Source organism: Melitaea cinxia, chromosome 25, assembly GCF_905220565.1.
Source record: "Melitaea cinxia chromosome 25, ilMelCinx1.1, whole genome shotgun sequence".
Lineage (NCBI taxonomy): Eukaryota > Metazoa > Arthropoda > Insecta > Lepidoptera > Nymphalidae > Melitaea > Melitaea cinxia.
The window spans coordinates 5,384,663-5,404,713 of NC_059418.1; the positions used below are offsets into that span (position 1 = coordinate 5,384,663).

The following is a 20,051-nucleotide window of genomic DNA, read 5'->3' on the forward strand; positions in this document are numbered from 1 at the left end:
TTGGAAGATTATACAAAAGACAGAAGAATATAATCAGCCCCTGTGTATGGCATTTGTGGACTACGAGAAAGCCTTCAACTCTCTCGAGACCTGGGTTGTCCTGGACTCTCTGCAGAGATGTCATATCGACTGTCGATATATCGAGATACTGAGATGTATGTACGACCGATGTATGTACAGCGTGGGGTAAGACAGGAAGATGTAATATCAACGAAATTGTTTACCACTGGGATGGAGGATGCCTTTAAGACCTCAGACTGGGGGGAACGAGACATCAACGTCAACGGTGGATACATCTCTCACCTTCGTTTCACCGATGATATCGACAACTTTACGGAGACGTTGGATGAGCTACGCCAAATGCAGGCCGGCCTAAATGACTCCTTCCGACGAGACGGTCTCGGTATGAATTTGGACAAAACGAAAGTTATGTTTAACAACCGAGTTATACCGAGGGCGGTATCGGACAACGTTTTGTATACCTTGGTCACAATATTTAACTAGGCCGAAAAAACTTCGAGAAGGAAGCTGATAGGAGGATTCGGTTGGGCTGGGCGGCGTTTGGCAGGCTTCATAATAATAATATTATGTAACTCTTTATTTTAGACTAAGGTCCATATAGGTTTAGTAAAACAAAACTAAATGAAAAATAACGCTTCAGCCTGTAATATCCCACTACTGGGCATAGGCCTCTTTCCCCATGTAGGAGAAGGATCAGAGCTTAATCCACCACGCTGCTCCAATGCGGGTTGGTGGATATATTCCCTACTATGAGTAACGATCGCTATCAGGTGTACATGATAACAACCGGGACCGACGGCTTAACGCGCTCTCCGAGGCACGGTGGGGAGACCCACAAGGACTGCACAAACACCCAGACCACGGCCAACACCCAGACCACGGCAAACACCTGTATGCCAATACAAATGTTTGTCATGTGCGGGGATCGAACCCGCAACACCCAGCGCAAGAGGCACAATCCATGGCTGTAACCGTTGCGCCAACGCGGCGTCAATGAAAAAAAGCAAATTAAAAAAAAAAATTAAAAGTAAATTAAAATGGTGTTAGTAGACAAAAACTAAGAAAATAAAAAAAAAAAGAATGAAAAAATATATGTCTTCTAAAATAATTCAATAACTCCAATGATCCAAATTCGACTATAATTAGTTTAAATTGTAAGTTTGAATATTGTTAAAGTTCTATTGTCTTTATTTTATTTTATTTTATTTATTCAGATAACCAACAGCTTCTTATATACTATTCTGATCATAAAGCATATAAAAAATAATACAGCCAATAACAGGTTTCCCTAAAGTTAACAAATTGGTATTATGGACATATCGTTGACAAAAAGAAAACAACAGTCACAATCAGTACATTCTGATACACAAAAAATGTTTGTAAGAGAATTTTTATGTTGAGATATAGTTAACTAACACCTAACAATACACATATATAAATAACATAGTAAAAGAGGCATATATAACTACACATCATACATATACAGATACAAAAATAATAATTAAAAAAAAAAACAAAAAACCCGCCTGCGTGAAGAACAACTAATAGAAAATCAACTGAAAAAGCTGGAACAAGATAAAAATTCAATATGCACACAAAGTCAGCGAAATAAATAGAAACAGTATCAAACATTTTGTGCTGTACATTTAAAATATATTAATACGGTAGTCCTTCGAAACTTTATGCAACGTCGTACATAACATGCAGTCGGAGACATGCACAAAGAGAGAATGATTTGACTTATCCTTCAATTTCATGCCTCTGACTGCATATTATCTATGACGTTGCATAAAGTTTCGAAGGACTACCTTATTAATATATTTTAAATGTACAGCAAAAAATGTTTGATACTGTTTCTATTTATTTCGCTGACTTTGTGTGCATATTGAATTTTTATCTTGTTCCAGCTTTTTCAGTTGATTTTCTATTAGTTGTTCTTCACGCAGGCGGGTTTTTTGTTTTTTTTTTAATTATTATTTTATTTATGTCTTTTTAGTCAGACAAATTACGTAATCGGTTCAATTAATTAAAACAGTTTACATCATGTGGTTGATTAAGTAAATTTTTAGGGTCAAGAGAACTGATAGCAAGCCCGGAGAAAGATCTCACTCTGCTCAAAGCAACGTAAGCCTGACCTTTAGCAAATAGGTGACTGCTTAAATCAACAACTATTAGTTTTAATATAATGAAATTATTATTAAAATTATTTGTTTGTATTTGGTATTATGTATTTGTTATTAATTTTATTAATGTAATTGTAAATTGGTGTGACATTTATTAATTTTTATTTGTAATTTTAATTGTATGTTTTTTTTTAACCATTGTATTTTATTTGAAAGGCTACACCCCGAAGTTGATCGTCGCCTAGGAGGCGAGTTTGACATGGCATAGGCGTGCGAAAGAGCAAAGTCCACATTTTTTAAACTTTAATATTGTATTTCTGTCTTAGTATTACGGTAATAATAATCATGATATACCTTTTTAAAATCCTTGTATTGTGCCCTTCAATTTGATACCCATATTGTAGTATTCGAGATAAATTTTTTTTTTCATTAAATACAATGGCTTCGCACAGCTGCCATGTTTGATTTTTTTTAATGTCACCTATCTAAGAACACTTGGGCAGCAAAGACGAACCTAACGATACCTCAGTTATGTAAATCCGTTTAGTGGTTCTGGAAATATGAGGTAGTAAAGAATATTACATACATACATACATACAAGATACGCGCGAAAAACATAACCCTCCCTTGGCAGTCGGGTAATAATAGGTATATACTTATAGTTTATACATTGTTACGGTGACTCAGATAGTATTTTTATTATATTGGTTTTGAATATCCTTTTAAACTTTGTGAAGATGTCGACGTTTTTAGATAATGTGTTATACGTATGAGGGAGTCTCAGTAACAGCGAGTTTTTTAAATAATTCGAATAATGTTGAGGAACTTCTAACATAGATGTATTACGGGTACGATATTTCGGAACTCGGAAACCTATTTTAGATACTAGGTGTGGGCAATCGAGCTCACTATTTATTATGTCATAGAGCAGACCCATATCCAAAAGAATACGTTTCGGCTCCAACGAAAGCATTTCATGTTCCGCGCAACCATCTTCATAACTCTCGCAAAATTTACGACACCGAAAGTTTAAATGTTTTATGATTTTTTTTTTGTATATGTTCTAGGCGGTTCTGATAAATGCGGTATTGAGGTAACCGTATAGGGCTAGCATACTCTAAAATGCTCCGTACATAAGCAAAATAAACATACTTAATAGCTGATATATTTGTAAACGGTTTGTACACGCGAAGAACAAATCCCAGGTTTTTATATGCTTTCATTAGTATATTTTCTATATGATCTGATAGTATCATTTTTTGATCAAAGTAGACCCCCAAATCTCTCATACTTTGTTTTCTGTTAATTTGTTCGCCATTAAAATGATAACTATATAGAATAAGCTTTGGTTTCCGCGTGAATGAGATGCATTCACACTTGCTAGCGTTGACTGTTATATTATTATCTCTATAAAAGTTATATAAATTATTAAGGTCGCATTGCAACGATAAGCAATCCTGTAAGGTATTAATTACATAAAAAATCTTTTTGTCATTAGCGTACATAAGATAGATACATTGCTTCAAACTTGAACCAATATCATACAAGTATGCATTGAAGAATAGTGGTTCTAAATGTGAGCCTTGTGGAACACCAGTCGGAATTTTGACGTAATTTGAGCGATATCCAGCCATGACTACCGCCTGAGAACGATTAGTCTAAACTATCCTTCCATATTAATAAACAAAAGAGTTTATATGCGTGTGTACGTGTGTCAAATACTCGGTAGTGTCTAATGCTTTTTTTTAAATTATTTAATGTATTTTTATGCACAGTTGAAAAAAAAATAGCTTTCTTCAATCCTTCTATAAACTATAAGTGAGCGAAATTTCATACTCCTCCGTCCGTGCAATTTTATAAATAGGGGTACAAAGTTCTTGCTTTACCTGATTAATATATATATATGCTAAAGTCAAAGATACATATTTGTTGATTAAAGATCTTTGTTTCCAGATTCTACGGGCGGCTTCGCAATGTACCCGTGGATATTCATTTTACCGCTTTTTACAAAACAGTACGGTCGAAAAATCTCTCAAACGGTGACGTCAGTAGTCTCACTGACAATTTTTATTATATTGTACTTCAGTACAAACCCTTACCACATACTAATTTCCGAAGTATTTCAAGGTTTTTTGTCTGGAGGAAACATGACGATAAGGATTCTGATACTCGCAGAGTACGCGTCAATAAAGTACCGTGGAGCATTCTTAGCTATCAAAGCGGCTTCTTTCTTTTGGGGTATATGGTTTTCAAATGCGATTGGCACTTTTTTCTACTGGAAAAATATAGCTATATTTGGTATTATATGTAGCCTGTATACGTTTATTTTTGTTTTCTGTCCGGAATCGCCATATTGGCTGGCGAGTAAAGGCAGAATTGAAGAATGTAAAAAATCGCATCGATGGCTGTATGGTTGTAATAAACGAACGGAAAAGGAAGTACAGGAAATTATAGATTCTTATAAAAGAAACGCTGAAAAAATTGGTTTTATTGAAATGTGTAAAAGTAAAGAGTTCTACAAGCCTTTAATTTTGTCTGTTTTGGCAGTTATACAATATAATTTTTCAGGGAAAGTTGTGTGTAGTTTGTATATTTTAGATATTTTTAAGAGTATCACTCGTAAAGAATCGACAGCATACATTGTAATGCTCATTTTAGATGGCGTTACAGTTTTTGGAATGTATTTCGGTTCACTTTTGTCGCGGTTTTTGAAACGTCGGACGCTGTACTTTTGCTCTTCGTTCATGGGTGTCATTTTTCTATTTATTATATCATTTTATTTATACTTAGTCAGATTTTCTGTAGTAACCGAAAACAATTATGTGACTATAGCTTTGTTAGTAATTTACTCAATGTCTCTAAGTTGCGGACCATTGATATTCAGTGCCGCTATTTACGGCGAACTGATTCCTATAAAATTTCAAGCGACCTCCTACATATTTACAGGATTGACATTTACCATATGTTTTTCGATGTTATTGAAATTAACGCCAGTTATGTTCGCATCGTTTGGTATGCACGGTACTTTCCTGTTCTATGGTGTAACATGCGGCTTATGTACCATATACTTATACATAAATATGCCAGAAACTAAAAATAAAACTCACGAAGGGATAGCGATGTTTTTCAGAGGTGAAAATAATAAATTAGAAGAAATGATAAGCCTCAAATGAGTTCGTTATGTTCTGCATTAAAATAGACAATATAGTGGTAATAAGTAGTAGCAGTAGTATTAATTATGTATATGCTTAAGTTTGATAAAAAAAAGACGATTCAAAACAATAAACATTTCTTGTGTTTTATTCAATAACTTTACAACATCATTAATATTCTATGGCGTCATTGAGATTGGACAGCAGTATATATCCTGCTCATAATTTGGAGCATTCTGACTAGGGATGTACATAGAACACTTCGTGGAGTTCACTCCCTATATAGTGTATAAGGAGCAAACTCCAAAACTGTAAGGTACCCAACTCCAGTTTTTGAGAAGGATATTTTTTGATATGATCTTAACTATGAAAATAAAAATTAATTACCTCAACCTTACAGAAGCTCACGACTAAATAATACTGCTTTCAGGAAGTGTTGTATATCTGTGGAGAGTACGGTAGCCAGAGTTCCTTGGGAGGAGCGGGGGTAAGGTAGGCAAGACGCTTGCGATGCTGCCGGTGTTACAGCCTGCAGGCGTCTATAGGCTTACGTACTTACGATTGTTTGCCGACCTAATCATAAAAGAATATAATCAAGTACAACAGCGTGAGATATCTAGTTAGTTGAGCGCAATATAAAGACAATATACTTAAATCAGTTGGCGAAAGACTAATAAATTGTTGTCTAATAGCGATAGATGGCGCTAGTTTATATACCATTTTGACATTATATTTTAATCTTTTTCTTATTTACTGAATTTTTTGTTCAATTACAATAAAATATAGCCTATAAGCACTCCTGAATAGTGTAGCTTTCTGTTAGTGAAAGAATTTTCATGATCGGATCAGTATTTGCGAAGATTACCCCCTACATACAAACAAAGATTAACAAATAGATAGATGGATGGTATCAATCTTTTTTCTCAGAGTAGTAAACCTTTTTTTTGTGCTTATTTAGACAGTCGATCTGAATGAGTAAACTACAGTCATGCCTCGGAGCTGACACACACACACACTTTTTTTAATATGTGTTACATCATAACTTTTTAACCGACTTCAAAAAAAGGAGGACTTCTTCGTTTATGAACCGATTTGGATAATTCTTTTTTTGTTGGAAAAGAGATATTCATAGTTTGGTACCGTGATAAGGAAACCAGGATCTGATGACGGGATCCCAGAGAAATCGAGGGAAAATTTCAAAAATCGTAAGGGTGACTAGTAAATTTAATCATGTTTTCATTAAGTACTATAAAGCACTACTATTTAATAAAGGTCTGAAGTCGATCTGATGATGGAGAAAAAAGATAGTCGAGGGAACTCTTCAACAATTTATAGCAATTACCTGCTTTTTGAACTTAATTCGTTTTTATTGATGAGAACTTTGAACCTGTATGAGTTATAAGTGCCATTTCAGTCTGATGATGCAGACGAAAGATAGTCGAGGGTACTCTTCAACGACTTATAGCAATTACCTGCTGTTTGAACTTAATTCGTTTCTATTGATGAGAACTTTGCTCCTATATGAGTTACAAGTGCCATTAAAGTCTGATGATGGAGACGAAAAATAGTCGAGGGAACTTTTTAACGATTTATAGCAATTACCTGCTGTTTGAACTTAATTCGTTTCTATTGATGAGAACTTTGCATATATATGAGTTATAAGTGCCATTTCAGTCTGATGATGGAGACGAAAGATAGTCGAGGGTACTCTTCAACGACTTATAGCAATTACCTGCTGTTTGAACTTAATTCGTTTCTATTGATGAGAACTTTGCACCTATATGAGTTACAAGTGCCATTAAAGTCTGATGATGAAGACGAAAGATAGTCGAGGGAACTTTTCAACGATTTATAGCAATTACCTGCTGTGTGATTATCTGTGTCGCAGGACCAGGTTTGATGATGGAGCCCATAAACACTCGACGGAATTTCTCAACAATTTACAGCAGTTACCTTTTGCTGTTTGACGACCGCTTTGATATAATGGTGCATGTGCCGTGTCGGCGGCGCCTAAACACCGACGGTCGCGGGTTCTATTCCCGCTCGGAGTGGATATTTATGTTTATAGAAATATTTATTTTCGGTCTAGTTGTTAATCCTTGTGGTTCTCCCAACCTAGCCTCGGAGAACACGCTAGGCTGTCAGTCCCGGATGTTATTACGTACACCTGATAGTGATCGTTACTAATAGTAGGAAATATACCCGCCAACCCTCAGTGGAGCAGCGTGGTAGATTAAGTTTGGATGCTTCTTCTACACGGAGAAGGAGTGCGTGGAGGCGTGCAAGTTTGGATTTTGTATTACTTGGTCGATTGCGAGCAAACACAATTATTGAGCAATTTTCTATTTTTGTCATTCCATAAGAACTTTGTACAAAATATGAGAAAACTTATAAAAAAAGTGTGTGTGGGCTCCGACACGCGGCTGGAGTTTAGCGGAGAGTAGTTAAAAAAAAAATCAATTAATAAAGAGATAATTAATAAAAACAATGAAACTCTGAAATCAAAACATAAATTCACGTTTATTGTTCACATCGGTACAGTAAATGCTGGTATACTGTTATACTTATAACTTGCTACAGCTAAAAGCACAGTAAAGCGTCTCACAGCGTCACTGCTTTTTCATTTTTTCTCACGTTTTTACACTCCGTATTTTTTTATACGGCGGGTATTGCATAGTTTTTTAAGGAGTAAACTCCAGAAAAATGTGGCCGAATTGATGCAGCTTTTCTTTAGCATTAAGCGATTCATAAAATATAAATATTATTTTATTTATTTATAATTTTAGATCACAATATGTATGAATAAAAAACGAGTTGGCTTTAGACCACAAGACTGTATTAAAACTTATAGGCCTCCACTGTGCACTCCCCAAGTCAAGCTTGCGTGGAGAAATTTTACTTCAAAAATAAATATTAATAACAATAATTATTATTTTCCAGGATGTAACAGCGTTAAGGGAGCACGAGTCCCATCATACCGGGGAGAAACTACTTACCTGTAAATTATGTGACAGTAGCTTTAGGACCAGTGGGGCTCTTAGTAGACATAAGAGGGTAGTCCATAATGTTGTTAATAGATTACTACTGTTAAAACACACAGAATCAGACATTGAAGATGTGGAACAATAAAATAATTATGTATATGGAATATATACAAGCGAGAGGAATTAAATTAACTAGACTAGAGAACTAGGTCGGCAAACAAGCGTACGGCTCACCTGATGGTAAGCGATTACTGTAGCTTATAGACGCCTGCGATACCAGGAGCTCTGGTCACCTTATTCACCAACAGGAACACAACACTGCCTTGAAAACAGTATTGTTTAGCTGTGGTCTTCTGTAAGGTCGAGCTACTTTCCCAGTCGGACTGCTCCATATTTTGAGCAGGAAATTTCCTGCTGTGACCTACCTCAAAGTTAAACCAGTTATAAGATATAAACAAAAATCGGTCAATAGAGGCCGTAGTCAAATGGGAAAGTACCTCAACGTTACAGAAGATTACAGCGAAATAACACATGTGCTGCATATTGCAGATGTCCATAGGCTACGTTATTCGCTTACCATTAGGCGGACTGTGCGCACTGTTTGCCACCTTTAGTTTAAAAATGAATAAATAATAAATATCTTTATATTTTGTCACGTATTGCTCAATTTAATGTCACTCGCTTACATCTAGATAAATGTTTTAAAAATAAAAAATTAAAAGACTCTAAAAATTTCTTTTTTTTTGCCTTAATACGCTCCACTCGTTACAACTTAATGTATAATTGTGTTTGCTCGCAAATGAAAAAGAAACCAACTTCAACTACATCGACGAGTAATACAACGTAGATCGACGAAAAAATAGTCAAGTAACTACGCGTTATCAAAGATTACTCAAAAAGTAGTTATCAGATCTCAATAAAATTTATATGTGACCACATGACAAATATCAGCTTTCGATTAAATAAAAAATTATTAAAATCGGTACACCCAGTAAAAAGTTATTGCAGATTTTCGAGAGTTTCCCTCGATTTCTCTGGGATCCCATCATCTGATCCTGGTTTCCTTATCATGGTATTAAACTAGGGATATCCTCTTTCCAACAAAAAAAGAATTATCAAAATCGGTACATCCAGTAGAAAGTTATGCGGTATAATACAACGTAGGTCGACGAAAAAAGCGTCAAGTAAAAACGCATTATTAGATATAACTCAAAAAGTGGCTGTAAGATCTCAAATAAATTAAATGGGACCAATTGAAACACACCACCTTTCGATTAAAAAAAAATTTGTCGAAATCGGTCCACCCGGTCAAAAGTTCTGATGTAACATACATTAAAAAAAATACAGTTGAATTGAGAACCTCCTCCTTTTTTGGAAGTCGGTTAATAAGCCTAATAGAATAGAAAGGATAGTTATGTAATATTGGGGAAATATTTTGGTCTAACTTCAATCGTGTTCCGTTGCGGTTTCACTTTGCTTTAAAACTTTTAATTTTATTGCTGCATTTAAATAATAATTAAAAGTAGTACACGCGTGAAGTCAGCGTTTCGTAATCTTTCGTTACAATAATTACACGAAGACAAATTAGTTATGTTCGTGTGCTACTGATTAAATATTTAGCACGCCATAGCACAAGATAGGAAATATATGTACAATTTTATTTCACCACTTGTGTTTGTGTTGATGTTTATTCAGTTGCTTACCGAAGGTTGTATATTTGTCAAGTTTCAAGTTTTTGTGTAATAGATAAGAGTCAAGATCAGGCAGACAGACTAACGGAAATTATCTGCAACAATTACTTGTCACATTGCAATTCTAAAAAACCCACAAAAACTGCTTATTATAATATTTTTCCGGTCAATAATCTTCTTAACGATAGACACGAAATCAGATCGTAAATGATTTTGTGGAATTAAAACGTGTTTAAAAAATAATCTTAGGAATAACTAATAAAGTTGTGACAAAAGCGATAAAAATGGACCCGTGTCAGTATCAAGAAATAGAATGCAATACTGCTCACAACGAAGACCGGAAGCAAGTAATTAAATCTGCGTTAAAACAGGTCAGTACTTTATTAAACTTACTCTTAAAAATTAAAACTTAAATTTACTGAAAAATAATCTATACAAATAAAAATAATTGTTGCTAAGCGCATATCTCGAGAATGGCTCGACCAATTCGAGTAATTTTTTTTTGTATGGTTTTACTACAAAATAATTGTGTTTGCTCGCAAACGAAAAAAAAACCGACTTCAATTACATCGACGAGTAATACAACGCAGATCGACGAAAAAATAGTCAAGTAACAACGCATTATCAAAGATTACTCAAAAAGTAGTTATCAGATCTCGATGAAATTTAAATGTGACTACATGATAATCATCGGCTTTCGATTAAATTAAAAATCATTAAAATCGGTACACCTAATAAAAAGTTATTGCGGATTTTCAAGAAGTTCCCTCGATTTCTCTGGGATCCCATCATCAGATCCTGGTTTCCTTATCATGGTACTAAACTAGGAATATCTTCTTTCGAACAAAAAAAGAATTATCAAAATCGGTACACCTAGTAAAAAGTTATTGCAGATTTTCAAGAGTTTCCCTCGATTTCTCTAGGATCCCATCATCAGATCCTGGTTTCCTTATCATGGTACTAAACTTGCGATATCTCCTTTCCAACAAAAAAAGAATTATCAAAATCGATACATCCAGTAGAAAGTTATGCGGTATAATACAACGTAGGTCGACGAAAAAAGCGTCGAGTAAAAACGCATTATTAGATATAGCTCGAAAAGTAGTTGTTAGATCTCAAATAAATTTAAATGGGACCAATTGGCACACACCACCTTTCGATTAAAAGAAAATTTGTCGAAATCGGTCCACCCAGTCAAAAGTTCTGATGTAACATACATAAAAAAAAAAAAATACAGTCGAATTGAGAACCTCCTCCTTTTTTGGAAGTCGGTTAAAAAAAATAATTTTTACTGCTTATTAACTATTAACAGAACGAAGTCTGTCCGGGCAGTTAGTATACTTTCTATGAAAATTACTTTTTACATAATTATGTTTGCAGGCAAACGAAAAAAAAAGACTTCAATTATATCGACAAGTAATATTATACAACGTAGGTAGACGAAAAATTAGTCAAGTAAATTATGTGTTGTCATGGGACACCAGGTAGGAACGAAGTTTTTTCGAATAGTTAAGAAGCAACACAATTTAAAAAACATGTTGAATTAATAATTTTGTTTATTGGTTTGTAATTAAGTACATAAAAGTATTTAGAAAATTTAGTAATTTAGAAAATAACAAATACTGTAAAATAAAATAAATCATACAAAATAATAATAATTATAATAATTCAAACTATTAAATGAAATAAAAAAACATATGGCTTTATTTATTTTTGTCGACAGTATAAAATTACATAAATAATTTAAAATGTGGTGTCATGGGACACCAGGTAGGAACGAAGTTCCTTCGGATAGTGTAGAAGCAACACAATTTGAAAAAAAAATATTGAATTTTATATATATTTTCTAGTTCTTGATTTTTCTTTTTTATTTTGTTGATTGGTTTTTGATTAAGTACATAAAAGTATTTAGGAAATTTAGTATTTTAGAAAATAACAAATACCGTAAAATAAAATAAATCAAACAAAATAATAATAATAATTCAAATTATTAAGTGAAATAAAATTTAGTTTTATAAACGTCATTTATACGATATTACGTCACTTCCGTTATATATTTTTCTTACGGTTTTAGTATCACATTTTTTTCAGTTCGGTCGCCTAGCCAAATGTCAAGGCTTTTTTTTAACGTGGCGAAAATCCATCATGGATACCCTCCAGCGCGGGGGCGCCAGATGGTTATGTCAGACTCCTACTGACTAAAAACCACCACGTGTTAGCAGTCATCCGCCTGGGTGGGGCGAGATGTGGTCGCGCTAGCATTCGCCACCTCGCCTCAGCGGTAGGCCCGGACAAAGCCTCCGGGCCCCGGCATAATGGTGGGGTGGCCTCGCTCACAACAAGGCCACCCCTCAGACGTATGGGGTCGTGTCGTCCGGCCGGCCGAAGTCCCCCGATTATCGGCCGCCGACCCCACTATTACGAGGGGGGGAGGAGGTGGGCAAACCGCCTTCTCCTTGCCCCCGTACGTCTGCGTCGGAGTGGGCCAGCAGAGGCGTCTTCCTCTCTGGCCCGCTCCGCGGCCTCCTTCTGCGTCATTACCTCTTCGCAGAAGGAGACCGCCGCCTGCCACGATCTCTCGCTGTCAAGCATGGCCTTTACGACACTCGGCAGCGAGAGATCCGTCCGAGAACCGCTGAAAGCATGCGCCGCTGCAAAAAAAGTTTACTAGTAATATTTTAGTTTTACAAACGTCATACAGTCGTGCGACTGATATTACGTCACTTCCGTTATATGTTTTTCTTACGATTTTAGTATCACATTTTTTTCAGTTCGCTCACCCAGCCGCCGCTGCAGCCAAATGTCAAGCCTGCCGTAAGGAACTTCGTTCAATACGCATTATCAAAGATTACTCCAAAAGTTGTAATCAGATCTCGGTGAAATTTAAATGTGACCACATAATAAACATCGGCTTTCGATTAAATTAAAAATCATTAAAATCGGTACACCAAGTAAAAAGTTATGCCGATTTTCGAGAGTTTCCCTCGATTTCTTCTGAGACCCCATCATCACATTCTGGTTTCCTTATCATGGTACCGATCTCCTTTCCAACAAAATTATCAAAATCGGTTCATAAACGACAAAGTTATCCCCGAACATACATAAAGTATATAAACGGTCAAAAAAAATCGGTTATAAATTATACAAATTACATGCTTTGTGTTAGCTTCATCTGTATGTTTGTATGTATGTAACCGACTCGTCTGAACTTCATTTTGACCCACTTCAAACATTCAGATTTCATTTAAACTTAGTAGATTCATCGAGGACCGATGATAATACATAAATTAATTTTTTTTATATGGTTTTTACACTTTTTTTTAAACTATTGTTTATTTATTTTTAAAACCTTTTTCACCAACTTCTATGTGCTTTACGCCCCCATTTTTTTTTATAATATAGTTGTACTTAGGACGTATATATAACATTAAAAAAGCAAAGACAAATATACATTATACAAATCGAACACTACTACACTGTATTAAGCATTAATTCATATTTCGATTAGTTTTCTTTTTCCCTTTCAAAAAGTATTTGTACTCATTGAACCCACTGCTGAACAAGTCGATGTCATTATACCGGTCGTCATAGACTTTACATGACCTTGCGAGAAATGAGTTGCCACAATACCTTGTCCGAGTGACAGAGGGGAAGAAAGTTGCTCGGGATCTTGTGCAATAACTGTTGCACCTAAACGATACCCTACTAAGTAGGTACTGAGAGTCTACCAAAACATTAATCAATTTGTAGAGAAAAAGCTGATCTCTGTGTTCTCTACGATTTTCAAGGGAAGTAAACTTAGAAAAACAATCAGATCCAAATTTGACTTTCAACCTTTTAATGAATTTATTTTGTATTCCTTCAATTATGTCTATGTATTTCTTATATTGAGGATTCCAAACGGTAGATGCGTATTCCAAATTTGATCTAACGTATGCATTATACAGGAGAATTAAGGTCTGAGCATTTTTAAAAACCATCCCTTGCCTAAATATAAAGCCCAACATTCTATACGACTTGGTTGTTATCTTGTCTAATGCTGGTCAAAAATGAGCTTGCTATCCAACTGAACTCCAAGATCTCTTACCTCCGTAACTCTTTTTAGACTGGCAGTAGAGATTGAGTAATTATACAAAATATGTTCTCTTTTTCCCGAAAATGTAATTGTACAACATTTTTCTAAATTCAAATACAAGCTATTAAATCTACAGTATTGTTCAAGTCTATTTAAATCATCCTGCAATTCATCACAATCTTTTTTATTCTTTATAATTTTAAATTTTTTTGTATCATCCGCATATAATATTACATTTGAATTCAAAAAGCACTTATCAATGTCATTAACAAATATATTAAATAGTAGAGTTCCTAAATGTGAGCCCTGTGGTACTCCAGAAGTAATTGGAACAAACGAAGAGGTGTATCCCTTAATCGCCACAGCCTGTGACCGATCGCGCAGATAGGATGTCAGCCACCTAAGTAAATTCCCATGAATTCCGATATGTTCAAGTTTTTTTATTAGAAGACTATGTGAAATTTTATCAAAAGCCCTTGCGTAATCAGTATATATAACATCAACTTGGTGTCCTGAGTTCATTGCATTAAGTACAATATCTAAAAACTCACAAATATTAGATTCAGTCGATCGCTTATTGATAAACCCATGCTGGCTACTCATTAACAAGGGTCTTAACACCGGATATATCATGTCATATACAATTTTTTCGAAAAGCTTTGGTATAGAGGACAATTTAGAGATTCCACGATAATTTCTTACATTCCTCCTGTCAAGACCCTTATGAATCGGAGTTATCAAAGATTTCTTCCACTCTAGGTATACAGCCCGTATTCAAGGACTTTTTAAATAAAATAGTTAAAGGTATGCTTAAAGTTTTACTACATTGTTTTAAGAACATAGGATGAATAGAATCTGGCCCACTCCCCTTGCGTACATCTAATTTAGCTAAGTATGATTGTACTTTGTTCTCTGACATATCTAAAGACGCAATGATTGTATTAGATAGTATTAATTATAATACATAGTATTAAGCGAGAATGATATATTCGGTTTAAATACAGATTGGAAAGAGCAACTGAACATGTTTGTAATTGTTTGTCCATCTGAGCCAGATTGCAGATCCAAATACATAGTATTAGGTATACCAATGTGTTATTTGCACAATAGATCGGTATAAAATGAATCACTTATATGACATCAAAACCTGTTTCAAGCATGCTAATCACGTAATGTATGCGGACGATAAAAAAGTATACTTAAAAATAAAAAACCTTGAAGATTGTAACTTGTTGCAGTCCGACCTTGACTCCCTTTATGCGTTCTATGCTCGAAACAAAATAAGTGTCAACGTTAAAAAATGTCAATGTATAACATTCACACGTAGGAGACATCCCATTATATTTTCTTATGAATGTGATGGCAATACGATAGCAAGAGTCAACATCGTTCGGGACCTTGGTGTATATTTTGATGACAAAATGACATTTTCCAATCATAATATTTTTATCACGCAGAAAGAATTTAGGAGTTTGGGTTTTGTAATTCGGATTTGTAAAAATTTTACTGACATTGAGGCCATCAAAACTGTATACTTCGCGTACGTTCGCAGTGTTCTCGAATATGCAAGTCCTATCTGGTCACCAATGTATAATATTTATAAGGACCGACTTGAAGGGGTCCAAAAAAGATTTTTAAAACACATTCTCTATCGCAGTCAACAGTTCTCCAAATCTTACATTGAAGATTGTCACCGAAATAACATATTATCCCTCGAGGAACGCCGCAATGTCTTGGATATGTGTTTTTTGTATGATATAGTCAATGGACACGTGGATTCCCCGGAGCTAGTAGGTACACTGTCATATTGTGCACCTAAACGTCGTACGCGTCATACGCCTCTGTTGTCTGTTCCTTGTAGTAGCAGAAAATACTCTGCCAATTCTGCACTGACTAGATTACCACGTATCTTTAATGAATCATTCAACGACATAGATTTATTTGCATTCTCTAAAGCTAATTTTAGAAATAAACTAATCTTAAAACTAAAAACTAAAAGTAAATAAATGTGCGCGACCCTCGCTAAATATTTTTGAATCTTTAGGTATCGAGATAATAAGCATTATTGCAAGCTAACGCTCCCTAGTGGTCATGTACCGATCCCAAGATATTGACATCGTAGGGCTAGGGCGTCAATTCCTAATCCACACAACACACTATGTGATGACACACATAATATGTCTGCCTAATACCTATTTAATTATCTAATGATTATAGTAAATATAGTGATACTAAAATAACTTTTTAATATATTATAAAAAACATTATTATATATTATACATATATACCTATACATTGAAACATCGACAAACACGCTGTACTTTATATATAATACTCGTATAAATTTATTGAACAATAATAAAAAAAATTGATCCATAACTGTGACTATTGTAAGCGCGCCATCCCATCGGTCCAAATGCAACAATGTAACTATACTTGTAAATATTATAAAGGGAAACCTGTTATTGGCCTTATTTTTTTTTTGTAATTTAGTTATAGTATGTATTAACTGAAACGCTGTTGGTTTTCTTAATAAATAAATAAAAAAAAATAAAAAAAAATACCTAATTTATTAAATGCATCTTTTTTCAGACTCTAATAGCCAGTGTCAGCTGGACACACTTCTTCTTGGCCGGCTTGTGTGTCGGGTCACCGACAGTCATAATACCACAGTTGAGAAAAGAAGAAAACTCGACGATCATCATCGATGATGAAATGGGGTCATGGCTGTGTTAGTAGATACGTATTAAATATTTTGATTTTACAAATTATATTTATATCAAATAGTTTTGTGTTCCTGTAGTAAGCAAGGTGGCCAGAGCTTCGGGAGGGTCGAGGGTAGGGTTGGTAACGCGATTCCGATGCTTCTGGTGTTACAGGCGTCTATGAGCTATGGTAACCGCTTACCGTTTTTAAAAATATATTAACTACTAGCTAACTCGTAAGCAGCTCGCTGTGTGTCCAAATTTTTCCACTATTTTGGCGCGAACTTCTGGAGGCCTATTTCCGGCAGTAAACTGCGATAGAAGCGGCTGAAGTGAATGAAATCAACTCGATTGATTAAAAATATTAATTATTCGAAATCATCACACGTAACGTTATCTCATAATTGCTCAGTTCATATCATACCTTTGCAATATTTGCGCCATTTTGGTCGACCACGCGGGTTCGAACCCCGCTGGAGCGGTCAATTTTTGATATGATATTCAAAAATGTTTTGTCTGTTTGTCTGTTTGCCTGTATGTATGGCCGGGATAAACTCAAAAAGTACCGCATGGATTTACTTCAAATTTGGCACGAATATTATTAAGAAGTCGGGTCAACATATAGGCTACATATTATCACGCTATCACCTACGGGGAACGAGCAGTGAACCTTTATTTCTTCAACGCATTTTGTAACAACGTGTAATCTAACGACGCATATTTGGATGTTGTTGTAATTATGTTAATAACCATGCTATATAAGCTAGCTTCACACTATAAAAATCACGCAATATAAGTAACTAAGCCGATAAACATAATTAAATGAATATAAGTAGACAAGACAATTTTAAAGCAGCGCCATATATGAGATATTAGAAGAAACGGGTAAATGAATGTTATTTTAAAAGGTATAATCGTAGGTATTTTTCGTGCTGTATAGCGTTCATGCAGACGACGAGCAGCAGCTAGTTAATTACATAAAAAATCTTTTTGTCATTAGCGTACATAAGATAGATACATTGCTTCAAACTTGAACCAATATCATACAAGTATGCATTGAAGAATAGTGGTTCTAAATGTGGGCCTTGTGGAACACCAGTCGGAATTTTGACGTAATTTGAGCGATATCCAGCCATGACTACCGCCTGAGAACGATTAGTCAAAACTATCCTTCCATATTAATAAACAAAAGAGTTTATATGCGTGTGTACGTGTGTCAAATACACGGTAGTATATATATATATATATATGCTAAAGTCAAAGATACATATTTGTTGATTATAGATCTTTGTTTCCAGATTCTACGGGCGGCTTCGCAATTTACCCGTGGATATTCATTTTACCGCTTTTTACAAAACAGTACGGTCGAAAAATCTCTCAAACGGTGACGTCAGTAGTCTCACTGACAATTTTTATTATATTGTACTTCAGTACAAACCCTTACCACATACTAATTTCCGAAGTATTTCAAGGTTTTTTGTCTGGAGGAAACATGACGATAAGGATTCTGATACTCGCAGAGTACGCGTCAATAAAGTACCGTGGAGCATTCTTAGCTATCAAAGCGGCTTCTTTCTTTTGGGGTATATGGTTTTCAAATGCGATTGGCACTTTTTTCTACTGGAAAAATATAGCTATATTTGGTATTATATGTAGCCTGTATACGTTTATTTTTGTTTTCTGTCCGGAATCGCCATATTGGCTGGCGAGTAAAGGCAGAATTGAAGAATGTAAAAAATCGCATCGATGGCTGTATGGTTGTAATAAACGAACGGAAAAGGAAGTACAGGAAATTATAGATTCTTATAAAAGAAACGCTGAAAAAATTGGTTTTATTGAAATGTGTAAAAGTAAAGAGTTCTACAAGCCTTTAATTTTGTCTGTTTTGGCAGTTATACAATATAATTTTTCAGGGAAAGTTGTGTGTAGTTTGTATATTTTAGATATTTTTAAGAGTATCACTCGTAAAGAATCGACAGCATACATTGTAATGCTCATTTTAGATGGCGTTACAGTTTTTGGAATGTATTTCGGTTCACTTTTGTCGCGGTTTTTGAAACGTCGGACGCTGTACTTTTGCTCTTCGTTCATGGGTGTCATTTTTCTATTTATTATATCATTTTATTTATACTTAGTCAGATTTTCTGTAGTAACCGAAAACAATTATGTGACTATAGCTTTGTTAGTAATTTACTCAATGTCTCTAAGTTGCGGACCATTGATATTAAGTGCCGCTATTTACGGCGAACTGATTCCTATAAAATTTCAAGCGACCTCCTACATATTTACAGGATTGACATTTACCATATGTTTTTCGATGTTATTGAAATTAACGCCAGTTATGTTCGCATCGTTTGGTATGCACGGTACTTTCCTGTTCTATGGTGTAACATGCGGCTTATGTACCATATACTTATACGTAAATATGCCAGAAACTAAAAATAAAACTCACGAAGGGATAGCGATGTTTTTCAGAGGTGAAAATAATAAATTAGAAGAAATGATAAGCCTCAAATGAGTTCGTTATGTTCTGCATTAAAATAGACAATATAGTGGTAATAAGTAGTAGCAGTAGTATTAATTATGTATATGCTTAAGTTTGATAAAAAAAGACGATTCAAAACAATAAACATTTCTTGTGTTTTATTCAATAACTTTACAACATCATTAATTTCTTAGATAATAGATATATAGATAGGACAGCAGTATATATCCTGCTCATAATTTAGAGCATTCTGACTAGGGATGTACATAGAACATTTCTTGGAGTTCACTCCCTATATAGTGTATAAGGAGTAAACTCCAAAACTGTAAGGTACCCAACTCCAGTTTTTGAGAAGGATATTTCTTGATATGATCTTAACTATGAAAATAAAAATTAATTACCTCAACCTTACAGAAGCTCACAGCTAAATAATACTGCTTTCAAGAAGTGTTGTATATCTGTGGAGAGTACGGTAGTAAGATTTCCTTGGGAGAAGCGGAGATAAGGTAGGCAAGACGCTTGCGATGCTGCTGGTGTTACAGCCTGCAGGCGTCTATAGGCTTACGTACGTACGGTTATTTGCCGACCTAATCATAAAAGAATATAATCAAGTAAAACAGCGTGAGGTATCTAGTTAGTTGAGCGCAATATAAAGGCAATATCCTTAAATCAGTTGGCCTACGACTTATAAAAGGAAAATATTTTGAACTAACTCAAATCGTGTTCTGTTAGAGTAAAAACGTTATTCACTTCAGCCTATCGCAGTCCACTGCTGGACATAGCCCAAGTTCGCGCCAGACATCCCGGTCTTCCGC

At 34.9% G+C, this 20,051-nt stretch overlaps 2 protein-coding genes across 2 annotated transcripts; both read left to right on the top strand.

Moving 5' to 3' along the window:
* The first annotated feature begins 231 nt into the window (after nt 1–231).
* LOC123666042 (MDS1 and EVI1 complex locus protein EVI1-B-like) lies at nt 232–8,425 on the top strand. The gene is made up of 2 exons (XM_045600250.1): nt 232–459; nt 8,237–8,425. Exons 1-2 carry the CDS (start codon nt 232–234, stop codon nt 8,423–8,425), a joined length of 417 nt encoding a protein of 138 aa, XP_045456206.1.
* A 1,830-nt stretch (nt 8,426–10,255) lies between these two features.
* Nucleotides 10,256–19,381, top strand: LOC123666043 (facilitated trehalose transporter Tret1-like). The gene is made up of 3 exons (XM_045600251.1): nt 10,256–10,342; nt 16,639–16,777; nt 18,050–19,381. Exons 1-3 carry the CDS (start codon nt 10,256–10,258, stop codon nt 19,267–19,269), a joined length of 1,446 nt encoding a protein of 481 aa, XP_045456207.1. The 3' UTR covers nt 19,270–19,381.
* The last annotated feature ends 670 nt before the right edge of the window (nt 19,382–20,051 follow it).